Source organism: Aspergillus terreus, genomic scaffold (genome assembly GCF_000149615.1).
Source record: "Aspergillus terreus NIH2624 scaffold_2 genomic scaffold, whole genome shotgun sequence".
Classification (NCBI taxonomy): domain Eukaryota; kingdom Fungi; phylum Ascomycota; class Eurotiomycetes; order Eurotiales; family Aspergillaceae; genus Aspergillus; species Aspergillus terreus.
Window position 1 is genome coordinate 13,734 of NT_165925.1, and position 19,725 is coordinate 33,458.

The window sequence follows — 19,725 nt, forward strand, 5'->3', positions numbered from 1 at the left end:
GTCCCACGGTGGATCTCCTCGCCTCCTCGCCCTATTTGACATCACCGATACTCGACTTCCTGTTCTTCAGCTATTCCTTCTTGTTTGTACGGCACGCTTAGATAGGAAGATCCATCTCTATTCTTCCCATAGCATTCTTAGGGTCTAGAATTCCTTTTGGGTTCGGTCAGTGACAGATAGTTAAGGTTATCTGGTTTCTTATCTGCATCCGATTGGCGGGGATAGACGCTAATACTTTGTGTGACTTATTCTTATGTTACCATCTCAGAGGCTCGCACTGAGATGGTCTCCCATTGGTTCTACGTAACAGAGTCGGGTTCCAGCCACAGGCCCACAAGCATGTGATCGTCCAGAAACAACGTTTGTCATGATGTAACTACAGGTTGCACGGCATAATTATGCAAGAAATCTGGCCAATACTAACTATAAAGTAGAAATCGGGCTATACATATAATATAAATTGCCTAATTTTGCCCCCTGGTCCTTTCTGTCCTTCTTTTCCTTTTTTTTAATTTCTTAATACTCAATTTATTCCACATAGCCATCCCCAAAACAGTCTTCATTCACTAGCAATGACGTACAACGATAGAAGGGAACCTAATGGTCCCTCAGGTAACCTTTCTAAATTAACCAAACTTGTCACCGGACTACGTCAAGATATTTCAAGTCAAACAGGTCGCATCCTGCCAGATTTGGAGGTCCTTCAAGGAATTGGCTCGACTATTATTGCGGGGGGTATCATTGATGACCGAAAGTATCTGGTAAGATAATAACATGACCAGACTACCATAGGTGATATGGATGACAGTATTTTTAACTGCCAAAATAGATTGAGAGGATCATACAGGTTGCTGCATCTTTGCCAGATAACTCAAGGCTCCGTGACGATATCACCAACGAACTTGTGAAGACATTATGGAATTCTCTGCAACACCCACCTGTCTCATCTTTGGGTAATGAATTTAAGTACCGCACGGCTGATGGTAGTAATAATGTGCAAACATGCCTTCCATGTCGTTGCTAGGGCCAGAATAACTAATAAAGTGTCACAGAACATTATGTATCCCCATCTTGGGGCAGCTGGAAGCCCATATGCTCGGACTGTGACACCACAGCACCCAAGACCCAGTGTGCTACCGGACCCGTCGGTCATTTTTGATAGTGAGTGTTCTTCATTAATAGCCACAACTTCTACGGACTATGATGTACTAATTAAATATAGCTCTTCTCGCACGAAAAGGCCCTGCCAAGGAACATCCAACTAGGGTATCGAGCACTTTGTTCTATCTTGCAACGATTATTATTCATGGTGACTCCCACTGGTGCTGGGGCGATTGTCTGGGATTGAACTAATTACTCTTAGATCTATTTCATACCGATGAAAGTGACATGAATAGACTGAAGAATTCATCCTATCTGGATCTTGGTCCTCTGTATGGACACAATCAGGAACAGCAGAACCGAGTACGGACATTTAAGGACGGACTTCTGAAGGACGATACGTTCTCAGAATCACGACTTCTTGGCCAGCCCCCAGGCGTGTGTGCCTTGATAATTGCCTTCAATCGGTTCCATAACTACGTGGTCAAGGAGATGGCTTTCATCAACGAGGCTGGGCGGTTTAGCTTGCCTACTGGTCTCACACCGGATAGTCCCGAGTACTTATCCGCCCTGTCCAAGCGGGACAATGACTTGTTTCAGACTGGAAGGCTGTGAGTATATCCTCGTTGATGCAAAGGGATAGATAAGTTAATCATTTAATGGCAGTGTTACTTGTAGTCTTTACGTTAATATAATCCTCGGTGATTACCTCCGGACTATACTCAATTTAAACGCCAATCCGGTTAATTCCAACTGGAAACTCGATCCACGCGGCCAAATTGATTTCTTTGACTCCGAAGGTGTACCAAGAGGTCTAGGGAATCAGGTTAGTGCCGAATTCAACATGATTTACAGGTGGCATGCGGCCATAAGCAACCAGGATGAAGCTTGGGCGAATGCCTTTATGAAGGACCTATTTGGGCAGGATGTGGATCCAAGTAAGTAAATATCAACATGTAGCATCTCTTTGTTGTATCTTACCAGTACTTATACCAGGCACTTTATCCGTTACGGAATTTCTCCGGGGTTTGGGGAAGTGGAGCGCGAACCTCGACAAAGAGCCTTCACGTTGGACTTTTGGCACGTTGGAACGTCTCCCAACCGGAAGTTTCAAAGATTCAGACCTGGTGAAGATTTTGCAGGACGGCACGGAGCATGTTGCTGGTTTGTTATCAGGGCTTCTTTTGTAAAAGTCGTTCAGTACTGATGCTATTGCAAGGCGCGTTTGGGGCCCGCAATACCCCACAGGTCTTAAAAGCCATCGAAATGCTCGGCATCCAACAAGGACGTGACTGGGGATTAGCTACTCTGAATGAGCTGCGGAGTTACTTCAAGTTGAAACCGTATACCACATTTGGTAAGACATTATAGAAGGGGATTTCGCAATTAGCTCTTGACTGACAATGCTCTATAGAAGCCGTCAACTCTGATCCTGCCATTGCGGAAGCCTGTGAGTATACTATAGTCGACTGTAATCACTGTGATTGCTAACAAATTTTCCAGTGGAGGCACTGTATGGCCACCCGGACAACATCGAACTCTATGTCGGCGTCCAAGCCGAGGAGTCTAAAGTGCCCTTTTCCCCCGGCTCCGGACTATGTCCTGGCTTTACTATTTCCGTGGCCATACTGTCAGATGCAGTTGCCCTGGTGAGGGGCGATCGCTTCTACACTGTGGACTATGGCCCGGTCAATCTAACGACTTTTGGGTCAGTGCTTAGATGAAGGGCAAGCCCTCAAAGAAGTATAACTGAGATTTTAATAGGTTCAAAGAGAGCAATTCCGACTTTGACGTTGCGAATGGCGGGGCAATGTACAAGCTTCTTATGCGCGCTTTTCCTAGATACTACGCCCCAAACAGTGTCTATGCGCTCTATCCTTTCACCACACCGCAGCAAGTGCGAGAATCCTTCGGGAAACAGGCTGCTTCGGGAGATCTGGACTATAACGTGCCATCATTCCAGGGCCCGGTAACTGCAATAAAGTCATGGGAAGGGGTGACGCACGTATTAAACCAACAAAAGCACTTTCATGTCCCATGTGAGACTCGCGAGCATATCCCTTGGAATTGTCAACCAGGCCTCATACTGACCATACCAAAGGGGGTTCACATACATTCCAGCTCACACACCACGATTATATGCTGAGCGGAGACTCAACAGCAGATGCCAACCAAAGATTGTTCGTCGATAAATGCCTGTACACGCCAAAAGATGCTCTTGATGAAGTGCGGCGCTTTTACGAAGATGCGACCTCAAGGCTTCTCCAGAAATATAGTCGTAAACTAGGGCCATATTATCAGGTCGACGTAGTACGGGAGTATGTCCCCTGACAAGTCAAAAAATTTCCAGTCTAACGTGATTATAACTAGTATCGGAAACTTGGTACACGCGGAATTCACTTCCGAATTCTTCGACATTCCCCTTTGTGCAGATGCAGACCGAATGGATCGCGACTCCTATACGACCACAGAACTGTACGATGTACTTGCAAGTCTTTTCGGCTACGTCTTCCTCGATGTGGATGTTATGCAATCATTCAAACACCGTGTCGCTGCATCGAAGTACACAGAAAAGCTCGGCAAAGTGATGCAGAAGCGTATTGGGCATGTTACCACACATAATTCCCACCTCCGGGAATACTTAATTGGCTCAAAATCGAAGCAAAAGTTGCTACCTGATTATGGTACTGAACTTGTTCGTCGCCTTTCAGCCGGTGGAAAGTCGGCCGAGGAGGTGACTTGGACTATCATACCAACCGCTGCCGCCGCATGCGCCACGCAGGCCCAAGGTGTAGGTTCTAACAACGCGCGAGTAATTTTCAGGAATCTTGCTAAGTACATGCAGTGGGCCCAACTGATCGATCTCTACCTGTCCGACAAGTATTACGTCCACTGGCCTGACATTCAGAGGCTCGCCAGGTCAAATGATGCAGAATCGTTCGAAAAGCTGAAGAAATATGCCCTTGAAGGGTATGATACCGTCCCTAAGTCTGGCTAGACGAGACTTGCTGAACTTGTTAGATTCCGCCTCTCTACTCCAGCCTTCGGCGTTCTCCGCGAGGTAACGAAGGATTCTACCATCGAAGACGGTGTCGAACAGGTTAACCTGAAAAGAGGCGATACTCTTTTCGTCGATTTTGTTACCGCCGGTCGCGACATCACCAAGTTTCCAGACCCTGAATCTATTCGATTGGATCGACCAGATGATTTGTACATCCACCATGGATGGGGTCCCCATTCATGTCTCGGTCGACCAGTTGTAACTGTCGCTGCTGCTGCTATGTTGCGCGTTGTTGCTCGTCTGGATAACTTTAGGCGCGCACCGGGTCCTGTTGGTGAGATGAAGAACAAAGTTGTGGCCCCAGGTTTCAAGGTATACTTGCCAGAGGATGGGAGTGAATGGACTCCATTCCCGTGCAGTAAGTATATCGTAAGTGGACTTTTGATTACCGCTTTAGGCTAACCGGTTTCTAGATAAGAAGGCACTATTTGATAGTATTTAAGGACCGGATGCCTCAGACCCTTCTGCATACCAAGCAGGTGTTACCATGAACTGGTCATTGTGGAAGATTTAGTTAGGCTTAAAATTTATTTTTCCTGTAATAGGCTATGTGCAGTTCATTCCTTGATGTTATTTGCTGGTAGGAGCTCTCCACTTAAGAACTCTATAGTGAGTGTGGTAATGTTTAATGCCTCGGTTCCTACAAGATGCGGAATATATCCAAAGTAGCGTCCACCAGACACCCTATTTTATCAGGCTGTGGATTCCTTCTTGTAACCAAAGACCAAAAGCTGGGACTGGCGAAAGATTTGATCAATGTAGATTGATTGTTGTGTTTACAGACAACATTGAGGGCTATATAACTACAAATCGGGCATCGGACTGATTTCCAAGAGCCTCAGTATATTCTTTCTTTTTAATTACTATCTACAAGAATTGATGATAGGTGCAACATGTTTTTATAAGGGTCTTAATGATGTGGGTATACGACATTCACTTTAGCCTTCTACTGTCCTTTTTTTGACAACTGCTACGGCTTGTGTTATCGTGATGGTTTGGGTTTATAGCTCTGACATACGTATTAAGTAGAATGAAACAGGCATATAGTTCGACTTTTGTGCAAAAAAGCTGGCGGATTAGACGGATTGCTGGAGTAATTCGCCAAATGGAATATACCATGTGTGGTAGTCTCCCAAATGGAACCTGGGCAATTTTCCGGTTAAGTTTGTTACAGGACGGACCCCAATTGCCTTTTGTTCCTCTTTCTCACAACAATGTTTACTTGGAACAATAAAAATAGTGATGGCCGAAGTAGATGAGTATGTTTTATATTTTACCGTCAGACCTAAAGAATTATTGGCTCATCTCGGTAGACTTTTAGTTGCTGCAATTTGGAGGCTGGAGAGCGAGATTATGGAATATCCCTAAACTCTTTCGCTCTAGAAAAGCGGGTACTATACAAACGTCCCAAGCACACATGGTAAGCCCAGCATACGTTAATAAATATTCCATCAATTCAAGCCTTTTTTGCGCACCCGCAGAGTCCATGCCAGCTGTACTTCAGCCGGATTACACCTAGTGCATCAATTCCCACTTCGTGTACGTTTTTGACGGATACCGATGCTCGCAAACAACCCCAAGATCCATAATAGATCTCCCAATACCTGGGTCAGGGTCGCGAAAATCGTAGACAGTCGCATTGCGATCTGGTATAAGGCGATCCCGTAGATTAAAGAAAAGTTGATATATAGCGGAGACTTTCTCTCTAGTGCCTCTTAGCGCTCTCATAATATCCAAGATGGCTGATCCGAAAGGCGCAAATTCAAGTACATGGCCATAAACGTCACCGTCCCCAATTCGGCCAGGAACTTGAGCTTTTTCTATAATACCATTGGTCACATACTCAATGTAGGTGTCAATTTCCGGTATTATATGATATGCAGCGCGTGCTTGGGGATTGTGAGCGCGGATAGCGAACAGCATCCAGCGTAGGGCAAAGTCAGCGAGCACCTCGTTTGGTTCAATGACCTTACTGGCAAATTTGAACCTTGCCAGGAAGTCCTCAAGATAGCCGCCGCCAAATTCACGAAGAAATCTGAATCTTTGGCGACCAAGGTCATAATGCACGCCTGGGAGCCACTCCTGCTTTGTAACGCCAAAGTCTTCCAAGCCCTGACGATGAATATTCTCGTTTCGACTCACAAGGCAAGGTTGAAAAGCGTACATTCTGTCGTGCAGTGATACAGCATGGTACACATTTTCGACAGCGCTGGAGACATTTTGATCATAGAAGGCTGGCCAATCCAGGCCCAAGCCTCCGGTAAAGTTTGGTAGTCCCAGGCTTCCAACAGTGTCAAAGAGTCCCATGAATTTCACAGGAGGAATGAATCTTGGAGCCATCGGTTTGTCTGGGTCCTCATCACCAATGAGTGGCCAGGACTTTTCCTGTCGGAAGATTTGCGACTGAACAGAGTGCGGTCTGTTGATAGGATAAGGGGAACGGTAGTTATTGTATACAGCTTCGCAAAGTGTATGGGTTTGTAGTTCATCAATAACCCCATTCACCTTTACCGGTTTAACAATTCCACAGTTGTTAATCATGCCAGCAACTGCTCTAGCCAGGTAGGCACCTCGGGATAGACCAAACATCCAGATTTCGTGATCTGGATAGGTATAATTTTTGACAATGAATTTGTAAGCTTCTATGCACTGGCTGGCAATGTCTTGCGCTGTAACACCATTAAAGACGTAACTGTATGGCATAGCAGCTTATCATCAGTATGCAAACCATAATGGAAAGCTGAAAAAGAAACATACTCTAGAAATGTACCTCCAATGCCTACCCCCTCAAGGTAGAAGACTCTGTCAGGATTTTCTTCAACTCCCATTATTCTCGCGAGCTCAAGAATATTAGTGTGAGTATCTGTCTCTCGACCACACCAAGTTCCATCACAAAGGAGGACGAGAGGTTTTGTAGGCTTCTCAGAAGGCGCAGGCCGCCCTAGGGTTTTTGATAGTCTTGAGGTGTAACTAGCCATATTGGGTAGTGTCGGATGGGTTGTATTCCGGCTTGGAATGATGGCACACCGAGAAGGTAGGTATTGTTCGGATACGAAACCCCGAGTTAGATCCATGTACAATTTATAGCAGTTTTCTATATTTGAATTTCGGTGCTAAATGAATCTCTGGTTCTGGTCTGTAGTGGGCCAGACTAATCCTACTAAGTTCTAGATGAGTCCGAAAGCTGAAAACGGAACGAGAACACAAAATAGAGCATTGCCGCAGTTACGTGACATTATGGCTGGACAGTTTTCAGCTCCTGAAGCCTCTGACATCAAAGTATAAAGTTAAGATAAATGTGAAAGAGTCTGGAATTAAGAGCCGGCTTTGGCTGATGAATAAGTCCTAATGAATTCATGCCATTTTAAAGCTGTTTGTCATTTAAGAGCGGTAGCCCCATGTCAATTCAACTTCTACTTTTTACCTGATCTTTGAGTCATGTCACTAGTGCGTAATTTAGTATCTCTGAAGCGACATTGTCACGCCATTGACGAGAGTAGAGGTAATAGTCAGTGAGGGCGACTTTGCATTTGCCACTGCGAGCTGAAAATGCCCACCTAATCGCTAAGATATCAATTAGAGTTTAGAGCCACAAGATGTCTGTTCTTACGGTTCCCTGACAAACGGGGAGAGTTCGAGAGCTTCCTTGGTGATAACCTTAGCCAGAACTGTTACTTGTTGAAGAAGACGAATTGGACAAATAGGATGCCTTGCCAAGGGAGATATAGAAGCAAAGCTCATTTTCTTGGTTGTGGTTGAGGAGAATCCGACAGGGTGGGACAGATCCCAGGTCATGCAGACATAGGATACACGACCGCCGGCCATGGTTACGATGTCACCCGCCACATGGGTCTCGGTGCCAGTGGGAGCCTCGCCAACCTTCTTTCCACTCAAACCGACCTGCTAAAAGGATGAACCGGCAAATTGTCCGCAGCAGTGCATGGCAATATGATCACAGGTCCCGGTTGAAGATGTAGCGGGCAGAGTCGGCAACCGGGCCAGAGCGCCGAGGCCCTTCTGGGATGCGAACCCCCCAGATACATGCATTTATGACGCATCTATATGGACAAGTATGTGTCTTTATGGTAATTGTTGAGAACGTCATGACCTCCGTGCAACAAGACTGGCCTTACTTCAGGGGACCTTGGCTTCTATTTTTTTATCAGTGTTCACGCTTGAGCGAAGTGTCGTTGGCTGCCTCGGAATACCTGTTCTGACGCTCGGAGGTTGACAAGATGCCACATATGAACCGCAATCCCATTTTCCCATATTAATTACAAGAATGTTCGTCTGGTTGTTTTGCAGAGATACTACATCATAGGTGACAGCACAAGGGAACTGGCGTTGGGGTGTCGAAATGAGATATGCGCAGGGACTAGTTATGCCCAACACATGTAGCCACGATAGATTGATAGTTATAAAAACTAGAATTCAGAGGTTGTATTTTTGTCCAAAGAGAGCGGACTTTCGTCCAGTAGATCTCTGAGCATATTTTGGGGGTTGGGGAGAGTGCGCCTGGTAGTACGCTTGACACTGAAAAAAAAAAGTTCCAATAGCTTCAGCTCCTTGCAATGGATCGTAAACTAAACATGGATCTAGTAAATAGAGGGAATATATCGTAGCCATAGTTACTCAGTTCAATAAACACAGAATGAAGTTCTTTTCAGTAAATGATTGGAGAAATGACTGGAAATAGATAGAAAGAAGTGATAATGGCAGTTAGGAAAGTGAAGTGAAGCTGACCCAGAAAACAACCAGCAAAATGACAGTAAATTACAAGCCCTTCATTCCCTTTTTGACAACAAGTTAAACTGTGCCTTGGTTTCTACTTACCCCCGCATGCATCCCCAGGCTGGCTCCACCCTGTTTAATTGAAGACATATGTGGGTAACGCCTTGTAGTCAGGGTACAAACTCCAACAACAGAGCCACATGAACACACTAACCCATCTCTGTCTGGGTTTCAGGGGCCCGCCTTGTTCAAACTTTGTTCATACCATTACAAGGCTAGCTGTATTATAGTAACAGGGTTACTCTGTTTTTATACCCAGCAGACCAAGTCTGAAAAGACCCAGCCCGACAGAGTTAATATAAAACGGAAACCAAAGATAACTAGGCAACCAATAATGTGACATAGATAATGTTCTTGTAGCCGGTATACTCCGCTATGTCGGAATAAGGCCTGGAGTGCTAGATCATATAAGACTAGTTGGCCCATGTATTTATGTGCTATTTATTGTGCTTGTCGCGTTCAGCGCGCCCCTTCACACCTGACAACCTCCAGGCTACCCATCCCTTTATTTCAGCATCATAGCAGAAATGCGTATCGCTGCTGCTGTTGCCGTGCTCAGCGCCGGTGCCATCACCAGCGCCCAGCTATCCAATATCCCAACATGTTCTGTAAGATCTGTCCGCTCAGTGCTCCGGCTCCATATCTTATTTCATAACTAACGCATGCTCTCTTCTTCTTCTTCCTCATGAAGCTTCAATGTCTCACCTCGGCCCTTGGTGCGGACGGCTGCTCCGAGTTGACAGACTTTGCATGCCATTGCCAAAAGGCGGGCCTCGTGGAACAGGTTGTGCCCTGCGTCAAACAAGCCTGTGATGTCGGGGACCAACTAGGTATGAGAAGCCACATTCCCCTCCATATGATCCCCTCTTACCATGCCTCTTTAGCCCTTTCCAAAGTTGTCGCATCCTTGTGCTCTGGGGCTGGACACCCAGTCTCTATCCCACCGGTGGACTCATCAGCTCCCATCTCGACCTCTGCGGGAAGTGTTCCCACCACGGTGGGCAGCTCCTATTCTACCACGGTGAGCGGTCTGGGTAACAGCCCTCAGACTTCGTCTGAGGCCTCTATGACTTCGACTATACGTTCCACGACCTTGGCCACGGTCAACACTGAGTCGCCTTCAAGCACTTCCCTGTCTAACGGGGCCTCTGGTATTGGATACGGAGCTGCTCAGGTGGGTAGTACTGCGATCCTGATTGCCAGCATAATGTTTCTGGCCTAAAGTATGGCGTGCATAAAGTCTCGGGGCTTCGTTCCACTGTTGTCTGATATACTTAACTTAATGCTAGTATCTTCTTTGGACCGATCTATCTCAAGGTACAACCATTTATAATATTACCTATTCTAGGATACACTGTACAATCACAACGCTGCGGAAAAACTTACTGCAGGGTGCATTTCTTCCCTAATTTCTGTCTCAAACTACACCCTAGAGCTTCTCAAGTTGAGTTATAATCCATAGAAGGAATAAGGATGACCTGGGTGCTCAAAATAACGCCCTATGGCACGAAGGAAAGGCATTTTCATGGTCAGACTACGCGGACTGGGTTGTTCACATGTTTGGGACGGCACATAGCCTCACTGGAATGGCGTCACGCCAGTTGAAAGCAAGGCACTCTCCAGCAACACTGCCAATATGAATACGCGCACCTCTAAAACCCGGCTATGCGGAAATAGAAGTCCGACGAAAGCATCTTATCCTAAAACACTCTAGTGGTAATATTGGATGCAACATTGGCAACAGCAAGCTAGTCGAAAAATGGAGAAAAAGCTTTAGTACGTCCTTGGTTCGGAATCTTTAGATCATTATTCGTGGCGTGCCATCAGTCAGTTCTCCTCGGACCTCCTCAGTGTCCCCTTTGCTGAAATCTTATTTCTTCAGTGGAGACTGATTTCCACCCGTTTTCACATAATGTCTGTTTCCCTGGATCGCGGATTCCAAACCGCGCGCAATCCTTATCCCTAACTTCCTAGTGATGCTTGACTGTGCCCGCATTGAACAATTCCTGTCATCGTTATCCCGTAGAAATCAAAGGTAGCCAGGTTCGATTAAAGCAGCCACCGACTGGATATCTGGCTGCATCGAGATTGTCAGCCGGAGGGGCGTTTCTGGCAGTGAGGTTGGAATTCTCCATTGACCAATTGACGCATACATCTAACGCGGGGATCTAGATCCTTGGCTTGAGGACCATATGCCCCACCCAAAAGCACTAACTATTTCGAGTTCCGGGCACATGCTCAATGTTCTTCTAGCACCCCTCCAGGGATGGGCCTCGCCTCGGTCGATAAATTCTTAGACAATATGGTGGCAAAAATCATGTGAAAGTGCAGGCCACTTCCGTGGATCGCTAGTGGATTGCTCGGTGGTGGACTGAACTCCCAATATCGAAGCACATCTAAATATTATACATCGTAACAAGGTCGTATTCCTCTCAAAGGCAACTATAACACGAGACTTGCAAGCCACTAGAAGTCCTAATGAAGAATTAAATCAGAATCCTGTACACATACCCAGCTCTGCTAAGAGGTCTCTCGCGGTAACGTCGATACCGCAAGCGGCCGAGTCCTCCCTCCCAAATGCCAGGAATAATATGTCATCAATGTACCCATGATACTTCTGACCTCGGCCTTTCCAGCTGATGCTAGTCATATAGAGCATCTCGGAGTCTTCCGAGAATGATGTTGAAGATGAATCTGACTCTTTCGGACCAGTTCTGCGACCAAAAATCCAAATTGGTTTTGCCGAGATTGCATGAATTTCGTATGGCGTAGTACGCCGCGTAAGTACGACATATGGCTCATATACAGGGTGAAGAGCGTGTAATGTCTTTTGTTGGATGATAAAGAGCACAAAGGTATTGTTCGTATCAGGTTGGCAAGAGTGGTCAGATCGTGCACATAGAGTGATAGCTAATGAGTTTGTGGCTTGATGGATGCTCGCTGTTGGGCTTGTACTCTGAGGCAAGAATCTGTCAAGACACGCTTGGTCAGAAGTCGCGGTCGCCAGAGCCAAGTTTGGCCCAACGGAGCCATCGGTCTCGAGTTTCGCAAACACTCGCTCCGGTGCAATATCATGGTGTATGAACATTTGTCCAAGGTCGTCCCAGAAAAGAAACCAATTCTTCTCGACAGCATTCCATGGCAATGGGCGCTGGAGCTCACGATACTGGCGGAACTCGTGTTCATGTATCGTGTCTATGCCCCAGTCCACCAAGATTCGAAAATCGGAGATCCATTGCCCAAAGCAGGTAAAGAACGAATTGGAGCCATAAATGGTGTACGGAATCTTGGGACCGTAGAATACCCTCGCATCATGAGGCCCAACGTTGAGACTAAAGTGTGAAATGTCGCCGGTGCACTTGCTGGAGTCACCAAACGTGGCTGGTAGAGGCAATTGCAGTGGTGGTTCCAGACAGCTCAGAACTCGCTTATCTTCCGAGAATGCCGCATTGCAGACTAATTCAGCAAACCAGACTGATGCCATTCGAGCCGCAGGAGGGTTATGAAGTTGTGCAGTGACGATCCAGGTGTCAGGTAATTCAGGATGAGGTATGATATTGGGATTTATCACGGATCTTCTCCCAAAATCGATTTTAAAATACTCCCGATCGGAACTCGATACCGAGTATAAGATATGGTGCGTTCGAGAAATGTCTCCTTCGTGTTTAGGACCTCTTCCGTCCTCGTCTGCAGGTTGTCCATCCCAGCAGTGAGACCAAGCTTCGCTGCCGGGAACGCCTGAGCAAGCTGTCTTGGATTCTCCAGGATAGCTCTGTGACTGTTCATATGGGGCAACCGCAGAGTGACGCGTGGTCATAAAGATCGTTTGCAAATCAAGATGGTTGGATAGAAGTCTAAGGACGAGGATCCCTGCGGAAAATAGCCCTGCAAGAAGCATCAGGCGTGTGGCTTGCTTTTTAGCCATGTTCAGTCTGGCGTGCGTAGAGAAGAGCATCGGGAAGTAACAGTAAGAGGTAATAAGCTATATTTTAGAAAACGGGTTGCCGAGATTGGTCACTGGCTCATTGACTAGAAAAGGGGAACCTAACGGACACTAGAAGTGGACTGAATTAAGGGTCGGTTGTTTGCCACTAGTGATCGATGGGGAGTGCAATTCTTACTTTCTGTGTATCGTAATCAGCGTTGCCTCGGGGCATCACCGAAAATCCTCGCTAGATACAACTCCTAAGACTGGCATTGCATCGGCCGTGAGAAATTTGGTAAAGCGATGAAGGACACGTGCGGAAATCGATCCTCTGATAAGCTTTTCCACTGTGATCTTGAATACAAGGCATACATACTCTCAAAGCAAGTTGTTACGTGACGATTGAGGTGTATTTGGACTTAAGAATTGCTACGACTTTTATCATACAACAATATATAATGCGGGCGGGCTTTGCATGAGAGCCAGAAAAATAAATAAATAGATGGATAAAATCAAATGGGATAGAATAGAATAGAATAAATTAAGTAGATCATAAACACAAGCGGCGATTTGTCAAGCTTTGTCGACCAGTGCCTTTTGATACATCCACTGAGAGACCCTCACAGCGGGCTCGTCAACTAGTCTAGTCGTGATATCTGCAAGCCAGAGGGTCAAGGGCAACAAAATGAACTGTGGGACAAGAAAATTGATCTCAAGCCCGAAAGGACCAAGGGTAGGCAGGGGCAAACGATTAATCCACCAGGGACAATTTTGGGCATGTGAATCGCGCTCAAATCCCACTGCCGCGTACAGCCTGTCTCCTAAAATCCACAGAACCGGTCCGTGGACTAAATATAAGGCAAATGAAATGCGCCCTAAATACTGGTTGAACGGGGAGGCAAAGAAGGCCTTGAGCCAGGGAAGGTGAGATGTGCACGAGACAAGGAAGACAGCGGCCCAGAACAGGTAGAACCACTTGTAGTCGAACACTGCCTGTGGCTTGAGGAATGATAAGAAGTACCACCCCGGTGAATCACGTAGTTGTTGTAGGTTATCCGTATGAGATGGGACCCCGCCAAGGTAGAGGCTGGCATAGAAGAGTAGAGTCATGATGGCTGACTTGAAGGGGTCCAGTCTGCGAAAGATGTCGGGCAAGTCATTGCGCATGGCGAGGAGATCGAGATCTCTCAGAAGCATGCCAGCAATAAACATGGCAAAGTGCGCCCCATCGGCAATGTACAGGAAGTATACCACCAATGCGACTTCACCAGTTAGCCGGGCGTTTCGGCGAAACCTTGCTAGAGCGATCGCGGCGGTGTAAACAGCCAGAGAGCCTCGATATTCCACTGGTATAGACCAAGTATGGACATTGTACGTGAACCAAGGCTCACCGCCTGTTCGCAGAACGAAGCTGAAATTCTTGAATTCGGCGTACCAATTCCATAGCTCCGAAAGGTAGCTTCCTTGAAGTTCTGTGACAGTGCGGATTTTGAAGAGATGCAAAACTGTCATGTAGCAAATTGTTGTGCAAATGACGGGTATATAGAGACGAAACCATCGGCGGAATACAGCAGAGGAAAGACTTCTACCTAGTTCAGCGTAGTCGCCATCCTGGATGCACCCTAGTGGCTTCATGGAGAGAACGTACCCAGAGAGCACGAAGAAGACGCTGACAGCAAAATGACCCCCGGCGAAGATCGTTCGGACACCAGGAAGGCATGCGAAATAGTACTTGTTGTCGTAACCGTAGGCCAACTCGAAGGCCTTTCCCACTCCTACCCCATCGTGGGCCCAAAGTTGATGATGTGCCCAATAGACCAGGAGAGCCGCAAACCCTCGCAAACCATCTAGGTATGCGGTCGACCTGGTACGCTGTCGTTGTTTTTCATTCGTATTTGTATCGCGATTTGTCGGCCCAGTGAATAAGGTGGGCAGGAAAGGCGCCGCCCATGAAAAAGACGGCATTCTGCGTCGAGGGTGTGTCCTTTGGGCTAACAGTGACTTCCACTGTCCACCCTCGACGACTCGTTCGGAGCTCAAATTCAACTGGGGCGAGAGTCTCTCGATTGAGGTGGGTAGGATTGACATCCTGGGCAAGAGTTGAAGTTGCCAGAGTCTTTTGAAAGGATGAAGAAGACGATCAATAAAACGCAAATACCACCACTTAAGAGATCTCAACGGCTCCTGGTAGCTGGATAACTTGTGAATTGTGTAGAGTCATAGGGTGAGCACGGATTACGGCTCTCACAAGGCAGGCCTAGCGCCAGTGCCACTACCCACTGGTGCCGAGGCTACTGCTATATTTTGTTTCATACAGGTCATGCTACATCTTTGTGGACCCGTTGCTTATCTCCACGAGTCGGGGTCTGGACGCAGGCCCCCGGGGGAACATGCTCGCGTGGCTGAAGCCATACAGGCACGATCTCACCCCAGCAATTTGACAAGGTTTGGGGCCGTATTTGAGTGGGGTCCATGAAAACGAATAAGATTTACGGAAGTCTCAACGGCACTTTCCACTCAAATATGCCACGATTGGCTGGGCCCACCACATCCCCGCTATTTAGTCCGGTTGATTGAGCAAGAGCGTCCGGAGACCACCAAGTAATGAGTGGATCTTGGGTTTTATACGGTTCCTGTACCAGTGGCTCCAACTACATTCGCGGGGTAACCAAAAGGGCGGCCCTCTAAATGAGACATAAGCTTACCAGGGACTAACACAACCCGAGGTACCTAAATGATGGCCACATGTGAAATACAAAACTGTGTACTGTGTGTAATCTATACCAGCAGTGAAAGAAGTTCCTGGACTCATGATCTTTCGCCTTTTCTGCGATTTCTTTGCCTCTCCCAGACGAGAGGTCACTGAATAAGATCACACCACAGGCACAGTCATGGTGGAGAAGAAATTCGTGCCGATCAGTCTCTTTCCGAAGAGAGCACGTCGATTCACACATGGCGGCCTGGTAGCATTGTTCCTATTCATCTATTTTTGTGTTACCAGGACATCACACAACTTTAGTGAGACTCAATTATACTCTACCAAGGTGAGAGGCAATGTTGGTGAAACATTTCCTCGGAAAATCTGGCAGATTTGGAAAGTGAACCCATTGGAATTCGACGGACGTGATATCGAGGTTGCGCGCAGCTGGACGGCGAAAAACCCGGGCTATCGGTACGAAGTTCTGACCGACCAGAATGATCTCGAATATGTCGAAACGAATTTCGGACCTCTTGGGGAGAATCGACCAGATATCGTTGAAACGTATCGATCGCTCACTGCGCCGATTATCAAGGCTGATCTGCTTCGGTACCTTGTGATGTATATAGAAGGAGGTGTCTATGCTGATATAGACGTGGAAGCATTGAGACCTGTCGAACGATTTATCCCAAGCACTCACGACGAAAGGGACATCGGAATGGTTATAGGCGTCGAAATTGATGAGCCACAGTTCAGCGACCATCCTATATTGGGTCCGAAATCACAGTCCTTCTGCCAGTGGACCTTCATGTGCAAGCCCCGACAACCCGTGATGATGCGACTGGTCGAGAATATCCTCCACTGGCTTAATGAGCTCTCTATCAAGCAAGGAAAGCCAATCTCAGAGCTTCAGCTGGACTTTGATGATGTGATCACGGGCACCGGGCCGTCTGCCTTCACGGGCGCCATTCTATCTGAAATGAGCCGTGCCACTGGCAAGACCGTGACATGGAATACGTTCCATGATATTCCCGAGTCCAAAGTTGTTGGAGGGTTCCTGGTCCTGACAGTTGAAGCCTTCGCTGCTGGGCAAGGACATTCCGACTCAGGCACCCATAACTCTCGCAACGCGTTGGTCAAGCATCATTACCACGCCTCCGAGTGGCCAAAACGTCACCCCCGGTTCCATCACCCCATCTTTGGGGAAGTTGAAAGGTGCAATTGGAATGTAGACTGTGTGAAAAAGTGGGACGAAGGAACAGCTGCTTTTGCTGCCCTGCCGCAGGAAGAGCAGGAGCGACAGATTGCCACGTTTCAGGCGATAGGGGAAGCGTTGAAGGATATGGACCCCCCGCTGGAGCCCGCCTTTGGTGGTTTTTGATACATTGGACGTTCTTCTTTAACTTTCTCTTGTCCTTTGCCTTTTTTTTTTTCCCCTCTTGGATATCTGGTGATATATTATAGATAAGTGGCTTAAGCGATTATTGATGAGAAGTCCATATGAGACTCTCTTATTACAAGTAGAAATGCAGCTATCTATAGTTTCGGTAGCAGGCATTTTGACGTCAATTCACATATCCTTATATTCTAGTTGTAATGTCTTCTGGCAGAAAGGAAAACTTCGGTAGCCGAACACAGTTACTCTTCAAGACGTTAACCTCGGGGACACTGAAGGACTGCAATAGTAATGCTAGAACGGAGGCTTGAGATGTACGCTACAAAATATCCTATACCCTACTTAGTGCAGACATTAACGAAGGCAAAGAGGTAGGGAGAGTTACAAATTCAGGCACCTGGCTCCCGGGCTCACGAGCCTCGCCCAATCCAATTCTAAGCCCAATAACACGGGGTCTCCTTCCTTTTCTTAGCTCTTTTTCTCTTTCTTCCTTCTTGAATGGCGAAAACAATTGGTAAATGTTCACAGGGTTATCTCCCCTTAGGTGCAATTCTGTCTGCCATGTATCTAGCTCATTATCTAGTTTTCCTTCGTTAATATATTTCTCGGTTAAGTGGGCTGTCTTATTGAGACCTGCGTTTATTGCCTTGTTCAAGTTAAATATCAACCAAACCCCTGAAAGCGCGTTAAAATCCAAGAGGTCTAAATTAGCAGAAGGGAATACTTCTACCTACTATATTTATTTTATAAAACTAGCAATCTCATACATTCGCCAGACGGCACGCGTCTTTGAAACATTATCATGACCATATAATATTACCAACAGACAAAAATAGTGTCACAATAAACAACACTCCAAGAAGAAGAGAAAGCCACATTCCAAGCCGAAAAGACTTGAACAACAAATAGACGGCTACTGCAGCAGCCTCTGGTAGCACATATGGTGGCTAGCAATATTATGCTTTCAGACGACTCATAACCGGGCGTCAATAACTAGGAGCTGCTGGCGTTATGATTGAGCCAGAGGCTTGCCGGCCATAGCCTTTCCCTTATTCCTGGCATTAGGTCGTTTCGGAACGCGGCAGTGTGCCTGGTCCACTTCAGCGACAACGTATTCCCTTTGAACCCAGGCCTCCTCAGATCGTCCGCGGCAACTCTCATCACTGCTGCATGTATTCCTATCGTAACCAGCATATGTGTAGAAAGCAGCCTTTTTCTGTGCGAGCGTCTCATCGTCTATGTTAACCGCAAGCGACTCCACAGGGTATCCCATGTAACTTGTAATTGGCTTCCCAACGTCACAATTGTCGAAGGCCTCCCGGACGAAATAAGCGGTGGTAAGATGATCGCTATGGTCACCTTCGCCATATCCATGAACAAAGTCTTGTGTTCTGATGTTGTCACAGCCGAAATCATTGGCCATTTTTCTAAGCACATCCACCAATGCGTGCTTGGAATACGACGACCCGCTGAAGGATGTTAGAGAATCTATACTTCCTTCCCATAGGCGTTGCAGACTGCCTAATCCAAAGCCTTCGCCCCCGTTGTTCCCATCTGGCAGCTGAAGGAATGCGAGTGATATGTTGGGGTTATTATTAAGCGTAAACAAAGGGATGTTGAAACCTGGGACCCCGGCGTCCGACTGGGTCCAGGAGTTACTGACGTTGCTCATCCGGGCATACGCAGCTTTCGACCCTTCCTGCCGCGAGGTCCAATAACTTGCATCATTGCCTGCATCCCCAGCAGTAATGAAAATGGTGCGGATATGCCGTCCAGATTGCACCTCATGAAGAAGATTCGGGCTGAGGAAGAGAAGGTCATCGTCCTCGTGCGCAACGATGTTCAGGGTTTGGGCGAGAGCTGTAGCTGTAAGTGCTATAGGAAGAAAGAACGACGGAAGCTTCATTTCAGAGACCGACAGGAGATAAATGATAGTAGAAAGAATGGTGAACTTTCAAATAAATCAGGTCCTGACTCTATCGAAGTCATCTAGGTACTATTCTCGACATATTTAAATTTTTTCAATGTGTTAGATGGGGCCACTTGATGATCAACGTGGTGTTGTGGTAGACAAGGAATGTTGAAAAACAATAACAAAGTCAACATACACTTTATCACACCATTTTCCCCCCTTCTCCCTTGCATACATGCATGAACAACGGGTTAACTGCATAGGAATGCAAACCAGACGGACCATTCCCAATGGCCATTTCGTGCCGAGGAAAAATAACAAATACATTGGTGTCATCCAGTTGGCTGTCCTACCAAATGAATGACCCATTTTTCATCGTTGCTAGGTAGAGCTGTCCCCACTATACTACCTGCCTTTTGGAGAATTTATAAGGGCTTGTCGATCTTGTTAAAAGCTAAGCAGGCTATTATGAGTGCTGACTATGTACGTGCTATGCAGAAGAGAACTAACCGCCACTCTCACCAAGAAAAAAGAGCCAACAGAAAAACACCATACCGTCTACAGTCCTCTAGTACAGCAGATCTTTTATAATGATGGAGAAGGACACAGGTTTGTAGTCTCTGGTAAGATTAATAACATTATTGTCTTCTAGCTGCCAATACTTTTAATCCCCGCAAAGAATAGTGGGTAGCAGAATATATAAGCCAAAGTAGTATAATAGGGTGATGGACAGCTTGTAACCAGAATAAGATAACCACTTAGGGCTCCCTTTTTGCTTCGTGAACAATATTATAGGTGTGAGAGACTTGACTGACAGTAAGGCTGGGGAGATCACTGCTGC

General features: G+C 46.7%; 7 protein-coding genes across 7 annotated transcripts; 3 read left to right on the forward strand and 4 right to left on the reverse strand.

Annotated features, from left to right (window-relative positions):
- Positions 1–572: 572 nt before the first annotated feature.
- ATEG_00985 (peroxidase/cytochrome P450 family protein) lies at positions 573–4,604 on the forward strand (the record flags this gene model as incomplete). The annotated part of the gene is made up of 14 exons (XM_001208350.1): positions 573–761; positions 830–986; positions 1,045–1,161; positions 1,364–1,712; positions 1,780–2,039; positions 2,098–2,265; positions 2,321–2,458; positions 2,516–2,551; positions 2,605–2,809; positions 2,866–3,140; positions 3,203–3,419; positions 3,472–4,071; positions 4,123–4,520; positions 4,576–4,604. The coding sequence occupies 14 exons, from the start codon at positions 573–575 to the stop codon at positions 4,602–4,604; spliced, it is 3,138 nt and encodes a 1,045-aa protein (XP_001208350.1).
- Positions 4,605–5,677: 1,073 nt separating this feature from the next.
- Positions 5,678–7,140, reverse strand: ATEG_00986 (T6SS phospholipase effector Tle1-like catalytic domain-containing protein; the record flags this gene model as incomplete). The annotated part of the gene is made up of 2 exons (XM_001208351.1): positions 5,678–6,870; positions 6,933–7,140. The coding sequence occupies 2 exons, from the start codon at positions 7,138–7,140 to the stop codon at positions 5,678–5,680; spliced, it is 1,401 nt and encodes a 466-aa protein (XP_001208351.1).
- A 2,340-nt stretch (positions 7,141–9,480) lies between these two features.
- ATEG_00987 (putative GPI anchored protein) lies at positions 9,481–10,415 on the forward strand (the record flags this gene model as incomplete). The annotated part of the gene is made up of 5 exons (XM_001208352.1): positions 9,481–9,561; positions 9,720–9,783; positions 9,838–10,127; positions 10,243–10,270; positions 10,345–10,415. 5 exons carry the CDS (start codon positions 9,481–9,483, stop codon positions 10,413–10,415), a joined length of 534 nt encoding a protein of 177 aa, XP_001208352.1.
- An 831-nt stretch (positions 10,416–11,246) lies between these two features.
- On the reverse strand, positions 11,247–12,878 carry ATEG_00988 (uncharacterized protein; the record flags this gene model as incomplete). The annotated part of the gene is made up of 2 exons (XM_001208353.1): positions 11,247–11,428; positions 11,465–12,878. 2 exons carry the CDS (start codon positions 12,876–12,878, stop codon positions 11,247–11,249), a joined length of 1,596 nt encoding a protein of 531 aa, XP_001208353.1.
- A 573-nt stretch (positions 12,879–13,451) lies between these two features.
- On the reverse strand, positions 13,452–14,966 carry ATEG_00989 (acyltransferase family protein; the record flags this gene model as incomplete). Its single annotated transcript, XM_001208354.1, has 1 exon — positions 13,452–14,966. The coding sequence occupies one exon, from the start codon at positions 14,964–14,966 to the stop codon at positions 13,452–13,454; it is 1,515 nt and encodes a 504-aa protein (XP_001208354.1).
- An 803-nt stretch (positions 14,967–15,769) lies between these two features.
- On the forward strand, positions 15,770–16,957 carry ATEG_00990 (glycosyltransferase family 32 protein; the record flags this gene model as incomplete). The annotated part of the gene is made up of 1 exon (XM_001208355.1): positions 15,770–16,957. The coding sequence occupies one exon, from the start codon at positions 15,770–15,772 to the stop codon at positions 16,955–16,957; it is 1,188 nt and encodes a 395-aa protein (XP_001208355.1).
- A 1,024-nt stretch (positions 16,958–17,981) lies between these two features.
- ATEG_00991 (uncharacterized protein) lies at positions 17,982–19,182 on the reverse strand (the record flags this gene model as incomplete). The annotated part of the gene is made up of 2 exons (XM_001208356.1): positions 17,982–18,923; positions 19,120–19,182. 2 exons carry the CDS (start codon positions 19,180–19,182, stop codon positions 17,982–17,984), a joined length of 1,005 nt encoding a protein of 334 aa, XP_001208356.1.
- Positions 19,183–19,725: the final 543 nt, after the last annotated feature.